This window comes from Macrotis lagotis, chromosome 5 (assembly GCF_037893015.1).
Source record: "Macrotis lagotis isolate mMagLag1 chromosome 5, bilby.v1.9.chrom.fasta, whole genome shotgun sequence".
NCBI lineage: Eukaryota > Metazoa > Chordata > Mammalia > Peramelemorphia > Peramelidae > Macrotis > Macrotis lagotis.
This window is the reverse complement of record NC_133662.1, coordinates 13440550-13459579: the sequence shown is the minus strand read 5'-3', so window position 1 is coordinate 13459579 and position 19030 is coordinate 13440550. Positions and strand designations below refer to the sequence as shown.

At 35.5% G+C, this 19030-nt stretch overlaps 1 protein-coding gene across 1 annotated transcript in view; it reads right to left on the bottom strand.

Moving 5' to 3' along the window:
* Positions 1-4547: 4547 nt before the first annotated feature.
* The window catches only part of LOC141489202 (dynein axonemal heavy chain 8-like), a 395310-nt gene continuing 380827 nt past the window's right edge, over positions 4548-19030 (bottom strand). The window contains 5 exon segments of the mRNA XM_074189981.1: positions 4548-4814; positions 9858-9959; positions 10543-10659; positions 17179-17334; positions 17870-18022. Coding sequence (XP_074046082.1) covers positions 4548-4814; positions 9858-9959; positions 10543-10659; positions 17179-17334; positions 17870-18022 — 795 coding nt within the window.

The following is a 19030-nucleotide window of genomic DNA, read 5'->3' as shown; positions in this document are numbered from 1 at the left end:
TCTAGCTTGATACTTTTCCCCTAATTCTACTATGTTTAGCATCTCATATATATATAGTAGGCATTCAATATGATTTTGTTATTTGACTTTTTGGTCTCTCTTGTCTGTGAAAATGAAATCACATGCCTTCTTTGACTGTACTATGTAAGTGTTCTTCAAACCCAATTGTGATGTAATTGCAATATTAGATTTCCAAAGCCCAAGGAAACATTTTTCAAGTTATATAAACCTAAAATGCCACATCCATCCCAGAAATATAAGCAGCAGATCTGGAACCATGACTATGCAGTCACAAGTTCACAGAGAATATAGCCTGAGTAAAATAGCTTTATCAACTGTGGCTTTCTCCTTTGAAGAAAACCACTGTAGCTTAAGAAATAAGCAACAGCGATATCCTAGTTATTCTAGTCTTATTTTAATAATTTTGCCAACAAAAAAGATTGTGCATAGTTAAGGAATTTTAGGGATTTTGGTCTGGGAATTCTGTTCTTTATTACGCTACATGTGAACAAGTGTGCAACTATGTCTTCTGTGGGGTCCATCCACTTGACCAGGTTTGGTTCCAAGAAAATATTTACCATCTCTGACAAAATGTAAATATATATTTTGATATTTTTGTGAACCTTTGCAATGATAAACAGAGGCCATTTTGTCCTTTGTATGTTGAGAGAAAGAGAGAGAGACAGAGAGAGAGAGAGAAAGAGAGAAAGTGATCAAGATCTTAGGATCACTCATTGGTTCATGTTTGGTTGTGGCTAGTGTGGAGGAACTATAAAGGTGAGAATATCGATTGTTCAAAAGACTATTTTTCTTGGCTATGCTGGGGATATATATATATATATATATATATATATATATATATATATATATATATGTATATATCCCCAAGTTACTGTATATCTTCAGGAATGGCCTGATTGATAACTACTTTGGAGTATCCCACAATATTTATAACAGCAAATGATTGTTGAATTGGCACATCTGTTGAAATATGCTAAGGTCTTATGCCCTATGGTCCCCAATTACTTTTGATATCATCTGAATTGAATATCTTATTGGTCTGAATATTCTGTCCACCAATGGATAGCTTTCTTACCCAAGGTGATTCTTAGTCATATCTTCTCATAAACCATTCATAGGCAATTTGCATAATGCAGTGGAGGCCTGCCTTTTGCAGCTAGATAGGTAGTTTATTGAATTAGACTGTCAAAATATAGTCACAGTTACTAATAGAAAAAGTGATTGTCTTTGATAGGGCAGAAAGTAGATGAGCCTCAATCCTATAGATACAGACCCTGAGAGTGCTCCTATCCCGGGTACTGCAGTTTATAGAGACAAGTTTGGCAGTAAAGACATAGTAACAACAAGAAAAATGCAAGCTAGCTAAAATAGAACTACCTATGAAATGGATAATTAAATTTCTAATTAGTTATTAGAGTATCACAATGTGGAAACCAGAGTTTTGTTCTGATACTTCTTTATACATGAAATATCAATGAACATGAATAAAAACTTAATCTTGAATAGAATGTTGGTTGATACCAAAAGAACACATTTAAATATTTCCTGTGAGGAAATGAACATAAAAGTTGTAATGAGGCAACTGATGAATTTACAGAATGTAAAAAGACATGTATAAGCACTAATGGGAAAAACAGTAAAAATAAGGAACTGACTTTGGCATCAAAACAGTTGAATTTGCATAGTACTTAGTGCCTTATAAATCTAGATAATAAAGCATGAATAAAATATACATTTTTATGGTTCCTGTCTCCAAGGTACACAAGCACTTGGGAAAGAGTTTACTTATTTTAAAGTATTCATTTAGTTTGAATTTTCTATTTCACTAAGAAATGTGCATTCCTAAATAAAGGTAAGAATAAGATTTCTTCTTTCTTTTCTTCTTCCTTCCTTCTCCCTACCTCCAAGGAAAACCAGACATAGGTATGCAAAGAACATAAAATTGTCTACTATAGTCTTTTTTTAAAGGTTTTTGCAAGGCAATGGAGTTAAGTGGCTTGCCCAAGGCCACACAGCTAGGTAATTATTAAGTGTCTGAGGCTGGATTTGAAGTCCTCCTGACTCCAGGGCTGGTGCTCTATCCATCACACCACCTAGTTGACCCTCCACTATGGTCTTAAAAAGCAATAGAAACTCTTAAAAAATTTGGGCACTGAGGGCTAATCAGTAGATTTGCCTATTCAAATACATTTATCAAACCCTAAAGTTATTTCTACTAAGTCTTCTTTGCTGGTCTCTCTCCTGACATTTAACTCTAAGCATTCCCTTTAAGGTTCTCTTGCTAACCCTCTGCTTTTCTTCCCAGGGACATTATTTCAAGAATTGATACACTTTCATGGTTTTGACTACCTTCTTGATGGCTTTCAAATTTTACACATTCAGTCAAAATCTCTCACTTCTTTTCAAGTCCTTTATTTCTAGTTGCTTAGATTATCTCCAGAAGTTTTTGTTGTTGCTGTTATTGTTTTTTTGTCCTTTATTCTCAAAGAGAATCATGATATCAGTCATGACTTGCTCAAGTGAACTGGATTTAAGTGTGGAAGGGATGTCCAAAGTCACCAGCCTCACTCTCTCATCAGGAGCTATCTGGGACCAGTGACCAGATATGCAGAAAGTCCCAGGCAGTGGGTCTTTTTAATCTAAGATCTTTCTCAGGTCTCAGTTTGTCTGAAGTGATGTTCATTCAGTGATTAAGGTTAAGTAAAAATGAAACAAGGAATAGCCTCTTTTATCTAATAAAATATATACATACATACACACACACACATATATATATATATATATATATGTATATGTAAAATCAATTTGAGAGGGAAGAGCCTCAGGATTTCTGGTTAAAACAGAAACAATTGTTATTTACACTCACTCTGAGCCATCAGAATCTAAACAAGTGAGACTTGGGGTTGAACTAGGATTGTGGTTGGCCAATCTATGATAGTCAAAGTGATTTGAGTTTAAGGCATGGTTTATTAGAAAGCCTGCAATACCTAAGATAATTTGCTAGGTTTTCAGTGATCAAAATTTATATTCCTTTGGGCAGAGTAACTGTACATAAGTGTCAAACTTAACACTCCAAACTGAAATTGTCCATGCTCCATTTCCCCCACACCACACTGGTTGTGCTAGGGTTTACCATCCAATGGCCATGTGCATATGTAGGTATGTGTTATGATTTTGAGTGGCAGAGTAGGCAAGTCTGTGGAAAGATGCCTGTTAGAGTAGATGTCTATGATGGGAAGAACCAGTCTTCTCCTTCTTGAGCTAGTTAGTTAATGATTGAATACATCTCCACAAATGTTTATTGATGGATTATCTGACTAACTTAATATTCCATCATCAAGTCCTGGTAAACATTTCTTCTTCCTTTCCTTGCTATTCCCACAGCCACTCCTAGTACAGTTCCTGTCACTGGCTCTTAGCTGGTCTCCTTGATTTCAGGCTTTTCTTTTCTTTCTTCCAATCCATTTTTCTATCACTCAACAGATAAATTTTACTAAAGCACTGCTTTAGTCATGCTACTCTCTTCAAAGTATATTATGATCTATGGTTGTTTTAGTTTCAGTCAAGCACCTCTTAAACTTTTAAAATTTTCTATAATCTGGCTCCATTCTACTACACAATCTTTTCCCCCCCTACCATACTCCCCCAATTTGTTTTCCAGTCAACCTCCTTAATGTCAATTATGGTTCACAATAATTCATGTCTCCAAACTTTGCTTTGGTATACTTTGGTGTATACTCTGCCTTCTTTGTACCTTCATGTCTCATATCCATAAAGCTCAAAAGAAATAATGGGTGTAAAGCACTTTATAAACCTTAAAACACTGCATAAATTTCAGTGGTTGTTTTTATTATTCTACAATCAGATCTCCAGTCTGGTAATGACTTCATTCCCTGAGCCTTTTACTGCACTTCTGAGCTTAGCAACATTTACAGAGCAATACAGGAGAATCCTGGTAAATGTTCCAGTAAAAAGTATAATTTTCCATTAAACCTCCATTATTAAGACTTTCAAGAGTCTACTTAATCAACAGACAATAAATCAAGACCTGATAAGCAGCAATTCAATTTCTGAATGTAAATATTCCCATTGAAAAATTATCCCAGGTCTCTTATAAGCTGGTTAGAGCTGGCTCCAGCACAACCCTGCCTATATCCTCCAAGTTCCAACTTTGGTGGTCTACTACTCTAATCTCTCTCTGAACTCTTCTTGTACTCACAGTCTACAAAGGCCAGACTGGATGAGTGATTGACTGCCCCTTTCCCAGTATAAGACTGTACCTAAAAAAACCAATCCTTTATGCAATACATAAAGTAGATAATCCTGGATGACAGAATCATGGAATCATAAATTCAGAATAGATAACATCTAACTTCTTCATTTCACAGATATGGAAACTGAGATCCAGAGAAGTTAAATAGTTTGCCTAAAGTCATCTAGGTAGTGAGTCAAATCTAGATCCTTTGACTTGAAGTCCAGCATCTTTTCCACCATATCATGACACTCCCTTCTCCCCACCTCAAACATCAGAATTCCAAGCTATGGCCCTGGTAAGGAGATAAAATGAAAAGCATATGCTGCAAAGTTAGGCTTATCAATGTGTCTTGTAAATTAGAAAGGCTAAGAACTTACGTGATATCAGCATTAGGATGGAGACCAAAAACTTCAGGATTGTCCAGTGAAGGGAGTAATTGTATATAGTCAAAGTATTGTTCCAAAGTTTTGCATATTGGGATTTTATAACCCATGTAAAAACAAAATGTTGGTTCAAACATCTTTTCACTGAACCAAACCTATGTAAAACAAAATTAAAAATATAAATAATAAGTATAAAGTTGAAGAGCAATCATATCCTTTTTATATTGGTTTTGATAAATAGTATTCTTATCATTGAGAGAATAAGTAATGACAAATGAATACTAATTAAACAAGTTTATAAATGTAGGCAAAAATGAGAATACAACTCATTTTAGCTTCTATTTCATATTAATAATAACATTTTAAGTGCTTTCCACACAATGATTCTTTAAGGGAAAATAGTAGATTTGTAGATAAGGAAACTGAAACCCAGACAGAAGAAATGACTTGCCCAAAGTCACATTACAAGTAAATGGCAGAATCACAGCTCAGGTCCAAGACTTATGGCTCCTAGCCCTGTATTCTTTTCACTTTGATGTTTATGAAGTTTTTCCCACATTAAATTTCAAGGAATAAGTGTTTGCAAAGGGAATGGGGACAGCATTCAGAACTTCCTAAAAATTCTCTAGTTAGATCAGCTTTGACTTCACTTCATAAATGCAGTTAAAAATGTGTTCAGAGCTCCTCAAAATGGAGACCATCTGAGGGTGTATATTCCATCCAACCACCCAAATAGGGCTACTTGTTCAGGGGATTACTACAAGTAATCTTACCTTTATTTTAATTTCCTCTATCACCTGTCTCTGTGTCTGTCACATAGTAGGTATTCTGTACAGTATAACTGTTGATAGATTAACCATAGGTGACTTTTGCATGTGTAAAACAGAAACTCAGGAATAAAAAAATCAGTAGATCCCTATCCTTACTTTGCTGTAAAGCAGATAGATGCCCTCTTAAAGGCTTTCATGAATCAGTTGCCCTTCTTGAACAGAATTTCAACTAATTGAAACACAATTATTAGGAACTGTCAGTTAACCATAATTGCTTTTTTGGCACTTACTTTTTGGAGGTAAAAGCAAATCACAAAAAGACAAATGATATAAAAAATCTAAAATGCTGAAAATGATATGTAAAATACTAATAAAAACCTTAACTTTAAAAGCACTGTCATTAATATAGCACTTGAGAATTTACAAGGCACTTTTCTTGTGAGATGCAATTACTATTATTCTCAATTTGCATATGAGGAAATTAAGGGTCAGAAAAGTTGGCTAAGTGGCTGAGTCCATGGTCACATGACTCAGGTGTTCTGAGTTAAAAGGTAGAACAGCTATTTCCCAGTGATTCTGCTAAGATGCAGTTCCCTAAGATTTCATGAACTTATTAAAGAAGCATGGTACCTTGAAGATAGTGCTAGAAGTGTAGTGGGAGAATCTATTTCCTGGCTATGTGTAAGGAGATCTATGAAAGATGTGCGTGGGCATGTGCGTGTGTGTGTGTGTGTGTGTGTGTGTGTGTGCATGTGTGTGTGTGTGTGTGTGTGCGTGTGCATGTGTGTGTGTGTGTGTGTAAGAGACAGACAGACAGACAGATAGACACAGAGAATGGATAAGTGTGGGGACTGACATAAGAAAGATTGAGTGGATGTCAGGTTAAATGTAAGTAAAACCACACTTGTTCTATAGTGCCTCCCATCCTCCATCCCTTGAAGGGACAATGAAGGGAAATGATGAGATGCATTCAATTTTTAACTTGTACTATTTATCCAAGTTAAAAACTGATGAATGCATAGATTTATCCAAAAAGCATTTTCTGAAATCCCATTGGGCTGTTTTGGGAAGGTGGGGCAGTGCCCAAAAGGAGCTGAATTTAAAGGCTACTATGTATAGTCATAAGTAGTAGAACAGAAACTTGAACCCAGATCTTGTGACTCTAAATTCCATGTTCTCACTTTTATCCCCCTTTTTTGGTTATTTTTCACATTGAAAATTGATATATGTTGCTTTGCTACAATTAAGTATCTCTTACCAAATACCTAAATGTTTTTGCTTCTCTAGCAAGTACTTTCCCTGAAAAAGTTTGATTAATAGATGATACTAACATGGACAAATTTATTTAACTAGACTTGTTGCTTCTCAATATTGTTTATATTCACATTGTTTCAAAGTTTAATATATATTTTAATATATATTTATTTATGTGTGTGTGTTTGTATGTATATTTACAGATTGTCCCAAAAGTCAAGTACAGTTTTATATTTTAACAGCTTAAAAGATACATGTAAGTGTGTGTATGTATAATTCTTTTGGCTCTGTTTTTTTCACTCTGCAACACTTCAGGGTCTTCTTGATTGCCATATAGCAGGCACCTAATTAATGCTTTCTGATTAATTTAATTAAAATTCTTCCCATGTTTCTCTAAATTCTTAACATATGCATTTTTCCACATTGCAGTAATATTCCATTACGTTAAAATGCCACTGTTTCCTCCGTTATTCCCTATTCACTGGGCACATATTTTGTTTACAGCATTTTGCTAATATAAGTAATATTGCTGCAACTCATCCTTTATTCCTTACTGCCTCTAGTGTGAATCCTGGGAATAGTAAAGATCCATCTCAATCTATAACCCCTCAGTACGGCATAATAATAAATTAGCTTCATATTGATTCAGAAACGTAAGATCCTTATTTAGAAAGATAAAATTACATTCATCATAATCATTAAGAAATAGTCATGAATTTCATCTATTTATAAGATACTCTGCTAAGTACAGGCACACAAGTTATGGCCCTTAACCTTGAAAGACTTAGAACTTAGTTGGGCATATCAACAAAAGATAGCAATATTCTACATGGCAAATGAGAGATACTGGCAATAACCAAGAACATCGTGGAGGTGGGGATGGCCACTAAAGTCTATAGTGATTGAAAGGACTTTGTGGGAGAGTTAGGGTTTGAGGTGAGTCTCACACTTAGAAGAGTGAAGAAGAGTGAGGAAGAGAAGACAGACCTTCTAAGCAGTTTCATAGCCATAAGCAAAGGCATGAGAGCCTCAGACCTGGCAAGAATGAGGAGTGATAAGTACTTCAATCTGAAAACAGAAGATTTCATGAAGTATATTAATGGAAAGTAAAAGCTAAGGGGGGGGGTGTTGTGCAAAGAGAGTGTATCCCTTTCTAAGTTACCTTGATTTACTTTGAATGTATTTATGTGAGTATGTTGCTTCCCCTAATAGAACAGAAGTTCCCTGAGAGTAGGGGCTATTTCATTTTTGTTTTGTATCACTGGCATCGTATACATCAAGTGTATGGAGTTTAACAAATGCTTAATGATTGAATGAATGTAAACTTTAAGAATTTGGATTTGATTCTGAAGGTAAGAGTCACCGAGAGAATTTATTATGCTCAAAACACTGAATTCAGATGACTAATCTGTCTGTAGTGTGGAAAGTTTTGTCTGTCAATCTCGAAGAAGACTTTGACATCAGGGAGGTGATGCCATGACAAGGAAATGAATTAGATTTGAGTGAGGGGGTGCTGTGCTAAGTCACCAGTCTCATGTTTTCCTTCAGAGCCATCTGGGTCCAGTGGCCAGATACGAATCAGGATGATTGAATGTGAGGCATTTAGGATTAAGCAACTTGCTTAAGGTGGAACAGCTAAGTAAGTGTTAAGTTCCTGAGGCTGAATTCAGACTCAGGTCCTCTTGATACCAAGGTCGATATTCTATCCACTGCACCACCTAAGCTGCCCCTGTAGTATGTAGAATGGATTTGGAGGCAGTGAGGTCAAGAGACGACTGAAGACCAGAAAACATTCTGAAGGAAACAATTAAAAAAATCGTGACATAAGGTGATTCAAGCCTAGACTTGAGTGGAATAAGTGAGAATGAAAAAGTGACAGATATAGTAATTTAACCAAAGATTATCATACTACTCTGAAAGAGAATTTAGATAATCAGACTCCCTCATTTTATGGTTTAGGCATCTGAGACTTTGAATGGTAAAAGTAACTTGTCCAAAGCCATACTATTAGCTAAATGCAGATTACTGGTCTGAAAACTAGAATTCTGGAAGTCTAAGTTACTGCTTGCTGAATTATGACACACACCAAAGTAAGGAAGTGGTGAATTTCATACTAAGTTCAGTTTCTTGGGAAGAAAATTTTTCTTTTGTCTCTTGCTTTTTGTTTTCATTTTTTTGCAAGATAATGGGGTTAAGTGACTTGCCCAAGATCACACAGCTAGGTAATTATTAAGTGTTTGAGGCCAAATTTGAACTCAAGTCCTTCTTACTCTAGGGTCAGTGCTCTATTCACTGTGTCATTTAGCTGCCCATGTCTCTTGCTTTTTACAACACATTTTCCCTGTTAATCCTCCCCTCCCCCCTCCACCCCACACTAAATTCTCCCTTGAAATGGAAAAGTTAAGCAAACCCAATTCATAAACTGACCTAGTTGCATGTGTAACATTTTACTCTTTAGACTTTCATCTCCTTATTAAAAGGAGGGAAATGGGGCCAAGATAGGCCATTGCAATGAATCTTAACTCAGTTACTTTTAACATTGCTTTTATTTACCTTATTTATAGTAGTTCTAAACTGTCTAGAAAGGTTTTTCATAAAGGAAAAGTTGAAATGAATACAACTTCCTGGAAGACTAAAATTGAACAAAACATGATACCGTTGAAATATTCTGATTAATTAAGATTTGATTATATTTAGAGTCATCCACATCCAGAGGAGTTAGTTTTTCTGAAGACAAAGCATTACTGATATAGTCCAGAACATAGGGAATGTAATACAAATCAAGCCAAAAAAGGGTAATTCCTAAACCATTTCTATGTCTTTGAAATGCTCTAATGAAGGCTGCTTCACTCCCCATCCCACCCCCAAGACCCCAACTCAACCCACTTTATGCCTAAGCCTGGAGGAAGCTCTGAATCACTATAAATAATCTATAAAATAGATAATTCACTCATTAGAAAACTGAGAATTGAGGTTAGTTCCCTTCCAGAATTTAATTATGGCACAGATAAAAGTGCTGATCATTATTCAGTAATCTGGCACTGAAGTTAATGTAAATAAAGATTAATTTATATGCTACAAATAAAAAGTTGTACTATTAAAACCTAAAGATGACAGTGATACAATATATTCTATGTAATACAATATATTCTTATGGTTTCTAAATCGACTTACTCTAGCAAAGCAATTAAGTAGACGTTTATCAAAATCATCTGTGACTCTGCCTCCATATTGAACTTCTCCAATCATGTAGCGTACTGTAGTCCATGATACACCCTGTTGTTTTTATAAAAATATAGTTATAACCAATATGAATAAAATGAATAATAAGAAACATCTAGGTGATTTGATTTCAGGGAGAGAGTTGAAGAAGTTAGGACCAGTAATAGGAGTCTTGTACTGTCTGAAAATACTAAAAACCATCACATGAAAAATTTTATGATGGATTAATCAGAACTCACTTATTTACATTGCTAAAGAGCTTATAATTTGCTTATTAAAGGAAATATATAACAGGAAACAGTAGTGTATGTGTGTCCTCACATTTGCTGAGATGAAGTATGATTTCATAGTTCTTTACTTCCTTTTCCTGATTTGTGACCTGCGATGGTAAAGGCTATAACATTGGTAGAGAGAAGAGGGAGTGTGTGTGTGTGTGTGTGTGTGTGTGTGTGTGTGTGTTCTTAATGGGGGTATGTGAGAAATGGTTGAACATGAAAACTGTTGAAGGACAATTCATCCCCCCAACTTGATGTGAACTAGCAAGATGAAAGATGTCTCATAAATAAAAGAGTTGGCAAATACTGATCTGGGTATTATTAAGAACAAAAGGGTTAAGTACAGTAAAGATACTACTCACTTTTTTGATATCACATTCATCAAGGTGGTTTTGTATAAACTGAACACTTGCTGTAAAGTCAGCTGAATTAAACTCATAAGGAATATTCCATCCTAAGGGACCAAACTTGCGTCGTTCCTTAAAAAGTCACCACAAAAACAAAATTGTTCAGTGGAACTTCATTTATTTCTGTCTGAATCTTGTTTCTTCTTAATAGAGTGAAATTTAATAAACAAGAACAGTTAGAGCTACCAGAGATGCCTAAAGAAGTTGAGTCTTAAAAAACCAGGGTGCATATCTCAGTCAAAAGAAACTTTTTGATCATGCCATATGCAAATAATACTGAAGAAAAGATCTTGATTTTATTTACCATGACTTGGAAGAAAAACAACATTTCTGAATTTAAAAGAATTCATCTCCATTGTTGATTTATAAGAACACATTCTACTATTGATACTTTGGGTTTTTGATTATGTTCAAATTTAAAATGCTATTAGGGCCTATATCTTTCATTTTTAAGAACACTACTTTTATGATTCAAGGGCATTTAAAGTCTTTCCTAGTTGCAGTGGGTAATTTTGTAATTTGAGAGGGAGGGAGGGAGAGAGAGAGAGAGAGAGAGAGAGAGAGAGAGAGAGAGAGAGAGACAGAGAGACAGAGAGACAGAAAGACAGAGAGACAGAGAGAGACAAAGACATAAAGACAGAGAGACATAGAGACCAGAGAGAGAGAGACAGCGACAAAAAGAGAGACAGAGACAGAGACAGAAAGATGATATTTCTGTCAAAACTGTCTTTTCTATTTACTAAATAAAGCTGAAATGTTGCCATAAAAGGAAAACTAAACCAGCAGGTCAGACAAGATACATAGAAAGCTGACCTGTTGTCACAGGACAAGGTCCTTCAGTTATTTTGATTCTCTGGCATCTATCTGAATGGTGTGTAAACGTTAGTACTGGTATTTCTGGGTTTCAGACATATATGACAGATAAGTCCTAAGTCATCACTTTCTCCTTTTCTTGAGTATGTCCAGACCTATAACTGGTTCCCAAGTAATTGTTTCTAACAATGATTATTAGCAGAAGCTACTCATTAACATGGAACCCCAATGCTTGAGGTGGGAGGCTGGATAATGCTTTCCTTATGTACTGAACATGCAGAATCAGATTTCTGAGTGCCCCTTTCATTCTTGACTATTCTCTTCATTCCTTTGACCACATGCTCTTCTCTTCCCCTACCTTCTACCTCCAAGCACAAAGCAGACTGCTGAAGGTATAGAAAAGGCCAATTTTGTAGGACCATTCCAGTTTTTCTTCCTATTCCCTTGTTTTAGGTAGCATATAGACCACTATTGATCTTTGAACTTAGCATTTCATCTCCTAACTCTATCCCCACCATGTCTGAAATACACCAATTCCCAAAATCCACCTCTTAAGGTCCCTAGGTTTTTCCAACATCTACAGCTCTCTCCTGGTGCTAGCTATCATGCACTAGCAATGAGGTATACAAACATATAAAATGAAAACAATCCTCATCCTTAAGCAGCCTATATTTTGTTGCCCATTGACTTTTTAAACTCTGTCTCAAGTGCTTTATCAAGCTATTACTTTTTGTAGCCTCTGCAAGCAGTTGTGCAACATTTAGAAAACATTTTATGAGTTTGAATTTTTACTTATTAAATAAATGCACCAAGGTCTGGCAGGCACATAGGAAGGTCCTTGCCAAACAAAAGGTAAGCTAAAAAAGATCATACTATGAGACACTTAGTTCATTGTAAGAAATTAGTTCTGATGTACCATGTATAAATGTTAATTTGAAGCTTTTAAAAACACATTAGTCTGTTTTTTAGACATAAAACATTAGGTGTTACAGTTCAAAAAGTGTTCATAGCATAAAGTATTTATAGTGACCTGAACCTGTGATTTCATTGCATGGGAACTTTCTCTGCTAAGGCAAACTGATCGGAATTTGTCTGGAACTTAAAGTCTCAGAGAGCATAGGGAGCCCAGAGGTTAAGTGATAGACTCATAGTTTCACGATAGGACTTGAGCCTGGCTCTAAGGTTCGCCCTTTATAAATTTATTCTTCACTAAAATGAAGATTTTATAGAAAAGATTTCATTGTCTGCTATGAAATTTTGGATAGAAGAGAATCACCACCTAATAAACACTATTAAGTGACATTGAAATGAATGTACAAGCTTCTTTCCCCTCGTATGTGACCCCTATACTACCAAGCATACAAGTCTTTGCTGACAATTACTTGCTTGATAAGAAGTAAATGAAAGCTTGTGTCCTCTCAACCTTCTGCCCCATACATAAGAGACCAGGTGCATTATAGGGGCTCAGATCCACTATTAAGAAAGAGGGAGGAATCTGGTCGATTCTAAGCTGGTAGAGCTTTCCTTATCTTATGTAAATATGTATTTTTCAAGTTTTATTCATTTAACTTCAAATTATTAGTATATTTCCAAACTGGAAGAATCTTGATCTCCAAATAACACTAACAAATTTTCCCCAAATTACTAGACTCTACAGTAGAACTGGCTTTATATGATTACAGCAATGGAGATGTTGGACTGCCATTAGTCCTTTACTCCTGATTTTCCTCAGTTGCAGACACTGAAAAGAAAAGGAATCCTAACTAATTCAGCAAAAAAGTTTTTTTGTCCAGTTCCAACCTTTTTTGTAATGGGGAAGAGGAAATTAGATATTACTTTAACCTGTGTGGTGAACTGTTTGTTTAGTCATGGAACTGAGTGAAAAGGAATTTTTCCTTTCCCAGAACTGCTTAAATTGACTTAATGAAAACCTTACCATTTATATGCACTAAACAATTGCAATTTAGCTATCTCTTAAAATGTGATTTTCAACAATTGCTCAAAATGCCTATATTTGTTTTCTATTATGCTTCTTATCACCAATTTTCATTTTAAAATTTTTCTTTCCAAGTTTTCACTTGAGACAAAAAAAGAGTTATTTTAGATCAAGAGGAAAGAAGGTTAAATTTTAGGTTTTCTTTTCCAAATGACTTTATTACTACTCTTACTATTTTTGCTTATTGAATTCTACTGAATTCTATTTAGTCTGCATGGAATAGGCAGTTAATAAATGTTGGATTGAGTGGAATTCCACAAGGTACCACCATCATTCTCTATAAGGGCTAAAACTACCCAGTGAAACCAAATAGAGAAATAAAAATTAGCCTATTGAATTTAACTGAATCTCTTCCCACTCCCACCCCCATCATCTCCTACTAATCATCACTGGGGCTTTATATCTGGATTTCAAAGTCAGGAACTTGTTCAGTTTATTTGGAGAACTGTTATTCAACTCAACTAATATTATATCATAAAACCTCTGCCTTCAGAGAGTAAATACAGTTGGGGGGGGAAACACATGGATGAAATAGAGAACAATATTAGACAGAGTCAAATTTAGTGTGGCAGAGATATAAGTATGTCAGGAGTTCAAGAAGAGGAAAGATGACTGTGAGGTTGACATTTAACTGAGGGACTTCATGGACCAAGTGGACTTTGAAATAGAAATATGTGGCTATCATCTCCTATGGAATCATATCAATTTTATTATTCAATCTAGGCTTCCAAGTTACCTCATTAACAGAGACCAGCAGAGGGCAAGACAGAGTTCAGAAATATTAAACTGTGGGGAAGTTCAGCTGAATTGGAAAATGAGAAGAGAAATCACACATTCATTCCAGAAGAGTCAGGCATAATGGCTGAGAGTACCACTAGACCACAATGAAGGCCCTGGAGACAAATCAAGAATCCAAGCTGGCAGAACTAAACAGAGGAGGTGAACACTGGTTGGAAGTCAGGTGGGATTGGCCCAGAAAACTCAAATGATTTGAATTGCCTCTGATGGCATTGGGTGGGCTCCAAGGGAGTTTGAGCCAGAGGCAGGTACTGATGTGGTGAGGGAATTTTGTGCTTGAGGAATGACATGGACATGAACAAAGGCTTTTTAGGAGCCGATACTTTCTGTTGGCAAGAATCAAATGATGAGGTTAGCTAAGTGATGTGCAGCTGGGAGGGTGTTGAATGCCAAGACAAAGAGTTTGAACTTTATGTGATACCCACTAGGATTCACTGTAGGGTTTTTTTTAGGCTTTTTGCAAGGCAAATGGGGTTAAGTGGCCTGCCCAAGGCCACACAGCTAGGTAATTATTAAGTGTCTGAGGCTGGATTTGAACTCATGTACTCCTGACTCCAGGGCCAGTGCTCTATCCACTGCACCACCGAGCCCCCCCACCCCGATTATAAGTTTTTAAGGAGTGTGATAATAAAAGCTATTTCTAGAAAAACCAATCTACTACCTTCTACATTGAGGAAGTGCCTGCCAGGGGCCAGGGTCTGTGCTAAGCTCTTTACAAAAATGATTTCATTTGTTCCTTACAACAACCTAGATGGGAAATAGATAGATGCTGTTATATGCCTCATTTTATAGAAGAGGAAAGTGTGGCAAATGAAGGTGAAGTGACTCGCCCAGGGTCACACAGTGAGTAGGCGTCTGAGGCCAAATTTGAATTCTCTTGCTGATTCCAGGTCTGGTGCTCTATCCACTGTGCTGCCGAGTTACAGCCCAGGACAGGATAGATAGAAAGGACAGACCTTTTCCTCTGACCAACCATTAATCATCCCTCAGCTGCCATCACAAAAATCAACAAAATGTGTTACCAGAAGCACTTAATCAAAGAGACTATCTCTATCATGATGTAAAAGTTACTCTATGAGACAATGTACCCCAGGCATAATCAGTCTAAAAAGATACAAATGTAGGATCAGGCTTCTTAAACTGGGGTTCATGTACTTCTTTTTAAAGTTTGATAATCTTCATTTCAGTATCATTGGTTTCCTTTGCAATCTTTAATATTATATTTTATGCATTTATAAGCAAGATTCTGAGAAAAGGTCCATAAGAGCTTCACCAAAGGAGTTCATCACACAAAAAGATTGAGAATTTCTAATTTAGGAGATAAATGTGATTGAAGTGAATAATATCACAAAGGTATGAGAAAGGTAAATAAGGATTGACTCACTAAATCCCAGAAGACTGACAATAATAGACAGTATTCTAAGTAATATAGGCTTCTGGGATTTAGGAGATAATGAAAAAGGGGAAGGAACCTTATTAAATAATCTAAGCTTTCATGTTCCCTATAAAATTCACAGAATAATTTCTCACTATATTATTGCATATTTACCATGGGCAGAAAAAAAATATATCTTCCTCCAGTAGGCATGATGGAACAAATGAAGTATCACTGCTCAGGATGGTAACACAAAAGACACTCTTCTCAGATTTGAAATCCAATAACAAGTTTAAATAATATATAATTGCATATGATAAAGTCTGCTAAGGTAAAACATTATTAAATAGTTTTATAGTATTTTAAAAAATGGGATTTAAAATTCAAGGGCCATAAAAATTTTGAAAAAACAATCAAATATTAACTCTATTGATTCTTCTCATGAGGAATGATGATAATTTATGTATATAAATAAATGTATATATATGTATATAAATGTATATAAATAAATACACACATATGTACTAGTCTGAGACTTCTTCCTTAGATATGTGTATATACTATGTTATCACCAATCTGTTGCCAGAACATCATATGCTGACACTTTGCCTAGCATTGCTGAAGCTCTGTGGAGTCTTGCTGATATGAGAGGGACTCATATCCATAAAGTCAAAGTCATCACCAAAAGTCCTTTTTCCTATTATTCAGGCTGTGGGGTGATAATGGTTTTGGAAAAGGCAGTGAGAAGGATGTCTTTGCACAACATTACCCTCACTATAATCATGCACATAATGTGCATGTCATTCCATCATTCACCTGATGCCATGATCTTCTTCAGTTATGAAGAACAACTAACTGTAGGTCCCAGAATAGAGTTCAAATAGTGTCCAGAGTATTCAAATATTCGTCACCTGGAAGCTACCTTCCTGATGAAGGAACAGGTTTGGCTCTTGGGACAGTTACATTATTCTATCATTTACCTGGATTTTACTCTAGGAAAATGGGAGGAATACAAGACCAGGTTAGAGAGGTCTCTTCTCCCATCTTTGCATAAGAGGCACATATTTCTCTAGTGGTCAGCAGTGTGTAAGAAAGGTGGTATTGGGGAGCAATTAAATCAGAAGCAGCTCCTGCCCCATCCCCTACATAATAGGTCAAAATAATTGACTGTTAGCTAGAAATAACATTTAAATTCATTTTAAAATGTAACTTGACATTTAATATTTTCTATTAATGGACTTTAAATGCAAAATAGTTTTTAAGTCCCTCAAATCTGGAAATTCTAGGATCACTTTCTGCTTTATCATTATTCTGGACTGTCTCTGAGAACTGTCCATTAAGGGCAGGAAAAGGGTTTAACTGCCTATATTGACAGAAGAACCAAAGAGCAACTAATCTAACAGTTTAATTATTTGGTGCCTATCATGTCACTTGGTTACCAAAGAAGTGAAGAAACGAAAGGAATCTCAATACCAATCTAAATAAGAAATATATGACAGGTAGGGAATGCAAAAAATAATGACTCAATTTACTTAGTCTTGTTTAAGGGCAATTATCCTATAATAACTCAGTTTGCAATATACTAAAGGCAGAGGCTGCTTTTGAATACCTGTACAGTGGAGTGTAAAAAAGCCACAGTGTATAGCATCGGCTTCCACATGGGTAAATTGCTGATATCAAGGAGGTCTTGATTAATTCCAGCAAATGTTCTTTTCAGTCCTGCACGTACTCCTTGGGGTGGTTCATTAGTAAACTTGATAGAAGTCTGCCATAAAAAGCAAATATATTAGTTCTATTTGTGAAAAATTCATATCAAAAGACAAAAATTCTAATTAAAAAGAAGTAAACAACATATTTATGATATTATATATATATATATATATATATATATATATATATATATATATATATATATATAACTTTAGCTGAAGTTCAGGCAATTATTCAATAATTAAATTGAATACAACCAATAAGCCATAGATTAGTTTCTAGTGTTCTAATTCTCTTGTAGTAATATTAACTACATAATCTTGATGATTTTTACCTTGAAGATTCTGTTGGTGTCCTCAAAAATTTTGTATTTATCCAAATTATTACAGACCTATTTGTAGAGCTAGTGCAGTTTAATACCTGGCATTTCTACAATACTGTGAAATTTTCAAAGGCTTTCTTTCCTCAGATCAAATCCTTTGGGGATAGGTAGTGTGCAATTATAACCATTTTACAGAAGAGGGAACAGAGAAACATGATTTGTTCATGGTTCCATAATTATCACAGACTCCAGATATCAAGTCACCAACCTGTAGCAATGTGATTGGAAATTTGTCATGTGCTTCAGTAGTTATCCATACTCGGAAAGTGTCATTACTAGCTTCAGTAGTAAGCAGTGTTTCTAGTAATTCCTCCATAAACTCTAGACCAAGGTGACAATTCTGAAGTAATACCCAGCCGCCCTGTATCCAAAAAACAAGGTTACTCAATTTGGGCAAAAAATTGGAAAAAAAATTAACAGTCACAGATGCCATTTTTGCTTTGTTGTAGACCAAATATATAAATCATTTGTTATTTTGATGAACTAATACTTTCAAAACCAAATGGTTTGAAATCATTTTCTCCATTATCTAGTAGTTGTGAGAAAGATAAACTGCTAGTTATGCAGTGTGAGCACCATCTAGTGATGGAATTGAGTACTTTGCAAGTTAGAATGTCCTAAACTTAGATTTCGTTCTTTATAATAAACCAAGTAGCAGCCAAGGAGATCCCAGCAGCTTCAGTATATATCTTTTGAACAAAGTCTGATCTACCAGCTTTATATTCTTTCACTTTTGTATTATTTCTGAAAAATAACAAGTTATTGCTGGAAGATAGTTATTAAATGCAAAACTGGAGGCAGTGATCTGCCATTAGATTACTTGAGCCTGGTTCTCTTTTCCCCCTACATCACCCTCCCCCCTTCCACACACACACACCCACACACACACACACACACACACACACACACACACACACACACACACACCTTAATAACAATCCAGATACCCTAGTTGCTCAGTTAACATCTCAGCTATTAGATTGGGTCAATGCTTTACTCATCTTCACATTCTCCCCTAAAACTTAACTTGGAGTTTTTTGTACATAACAAATATTTGTGCAATAAGTGAATGAATGCTGAGAAATAGTAGTAAGAAATTGGAAAAATTAGGCAAAAAAATAGGGTTGCAAAATTTTAACTTTTTATGCTTTCTGAGCATAGTGTACCAATGTCAGAAGGAGGACTTCAAGTGTCCCTCTAAACTTTCTTCCTATGTATCTAGTAAACCACTTTATCCTGCCCTGTTGAATAAGATCAAATTTACCACTTATGTGGCATTAGCCTAGACACTTTTGTACTATTATTGTTGTGAGATTTCTCATGGGTATGTATGGGAAAATTCTAATCAAAGGAAGTCTTTTCAGTTTCC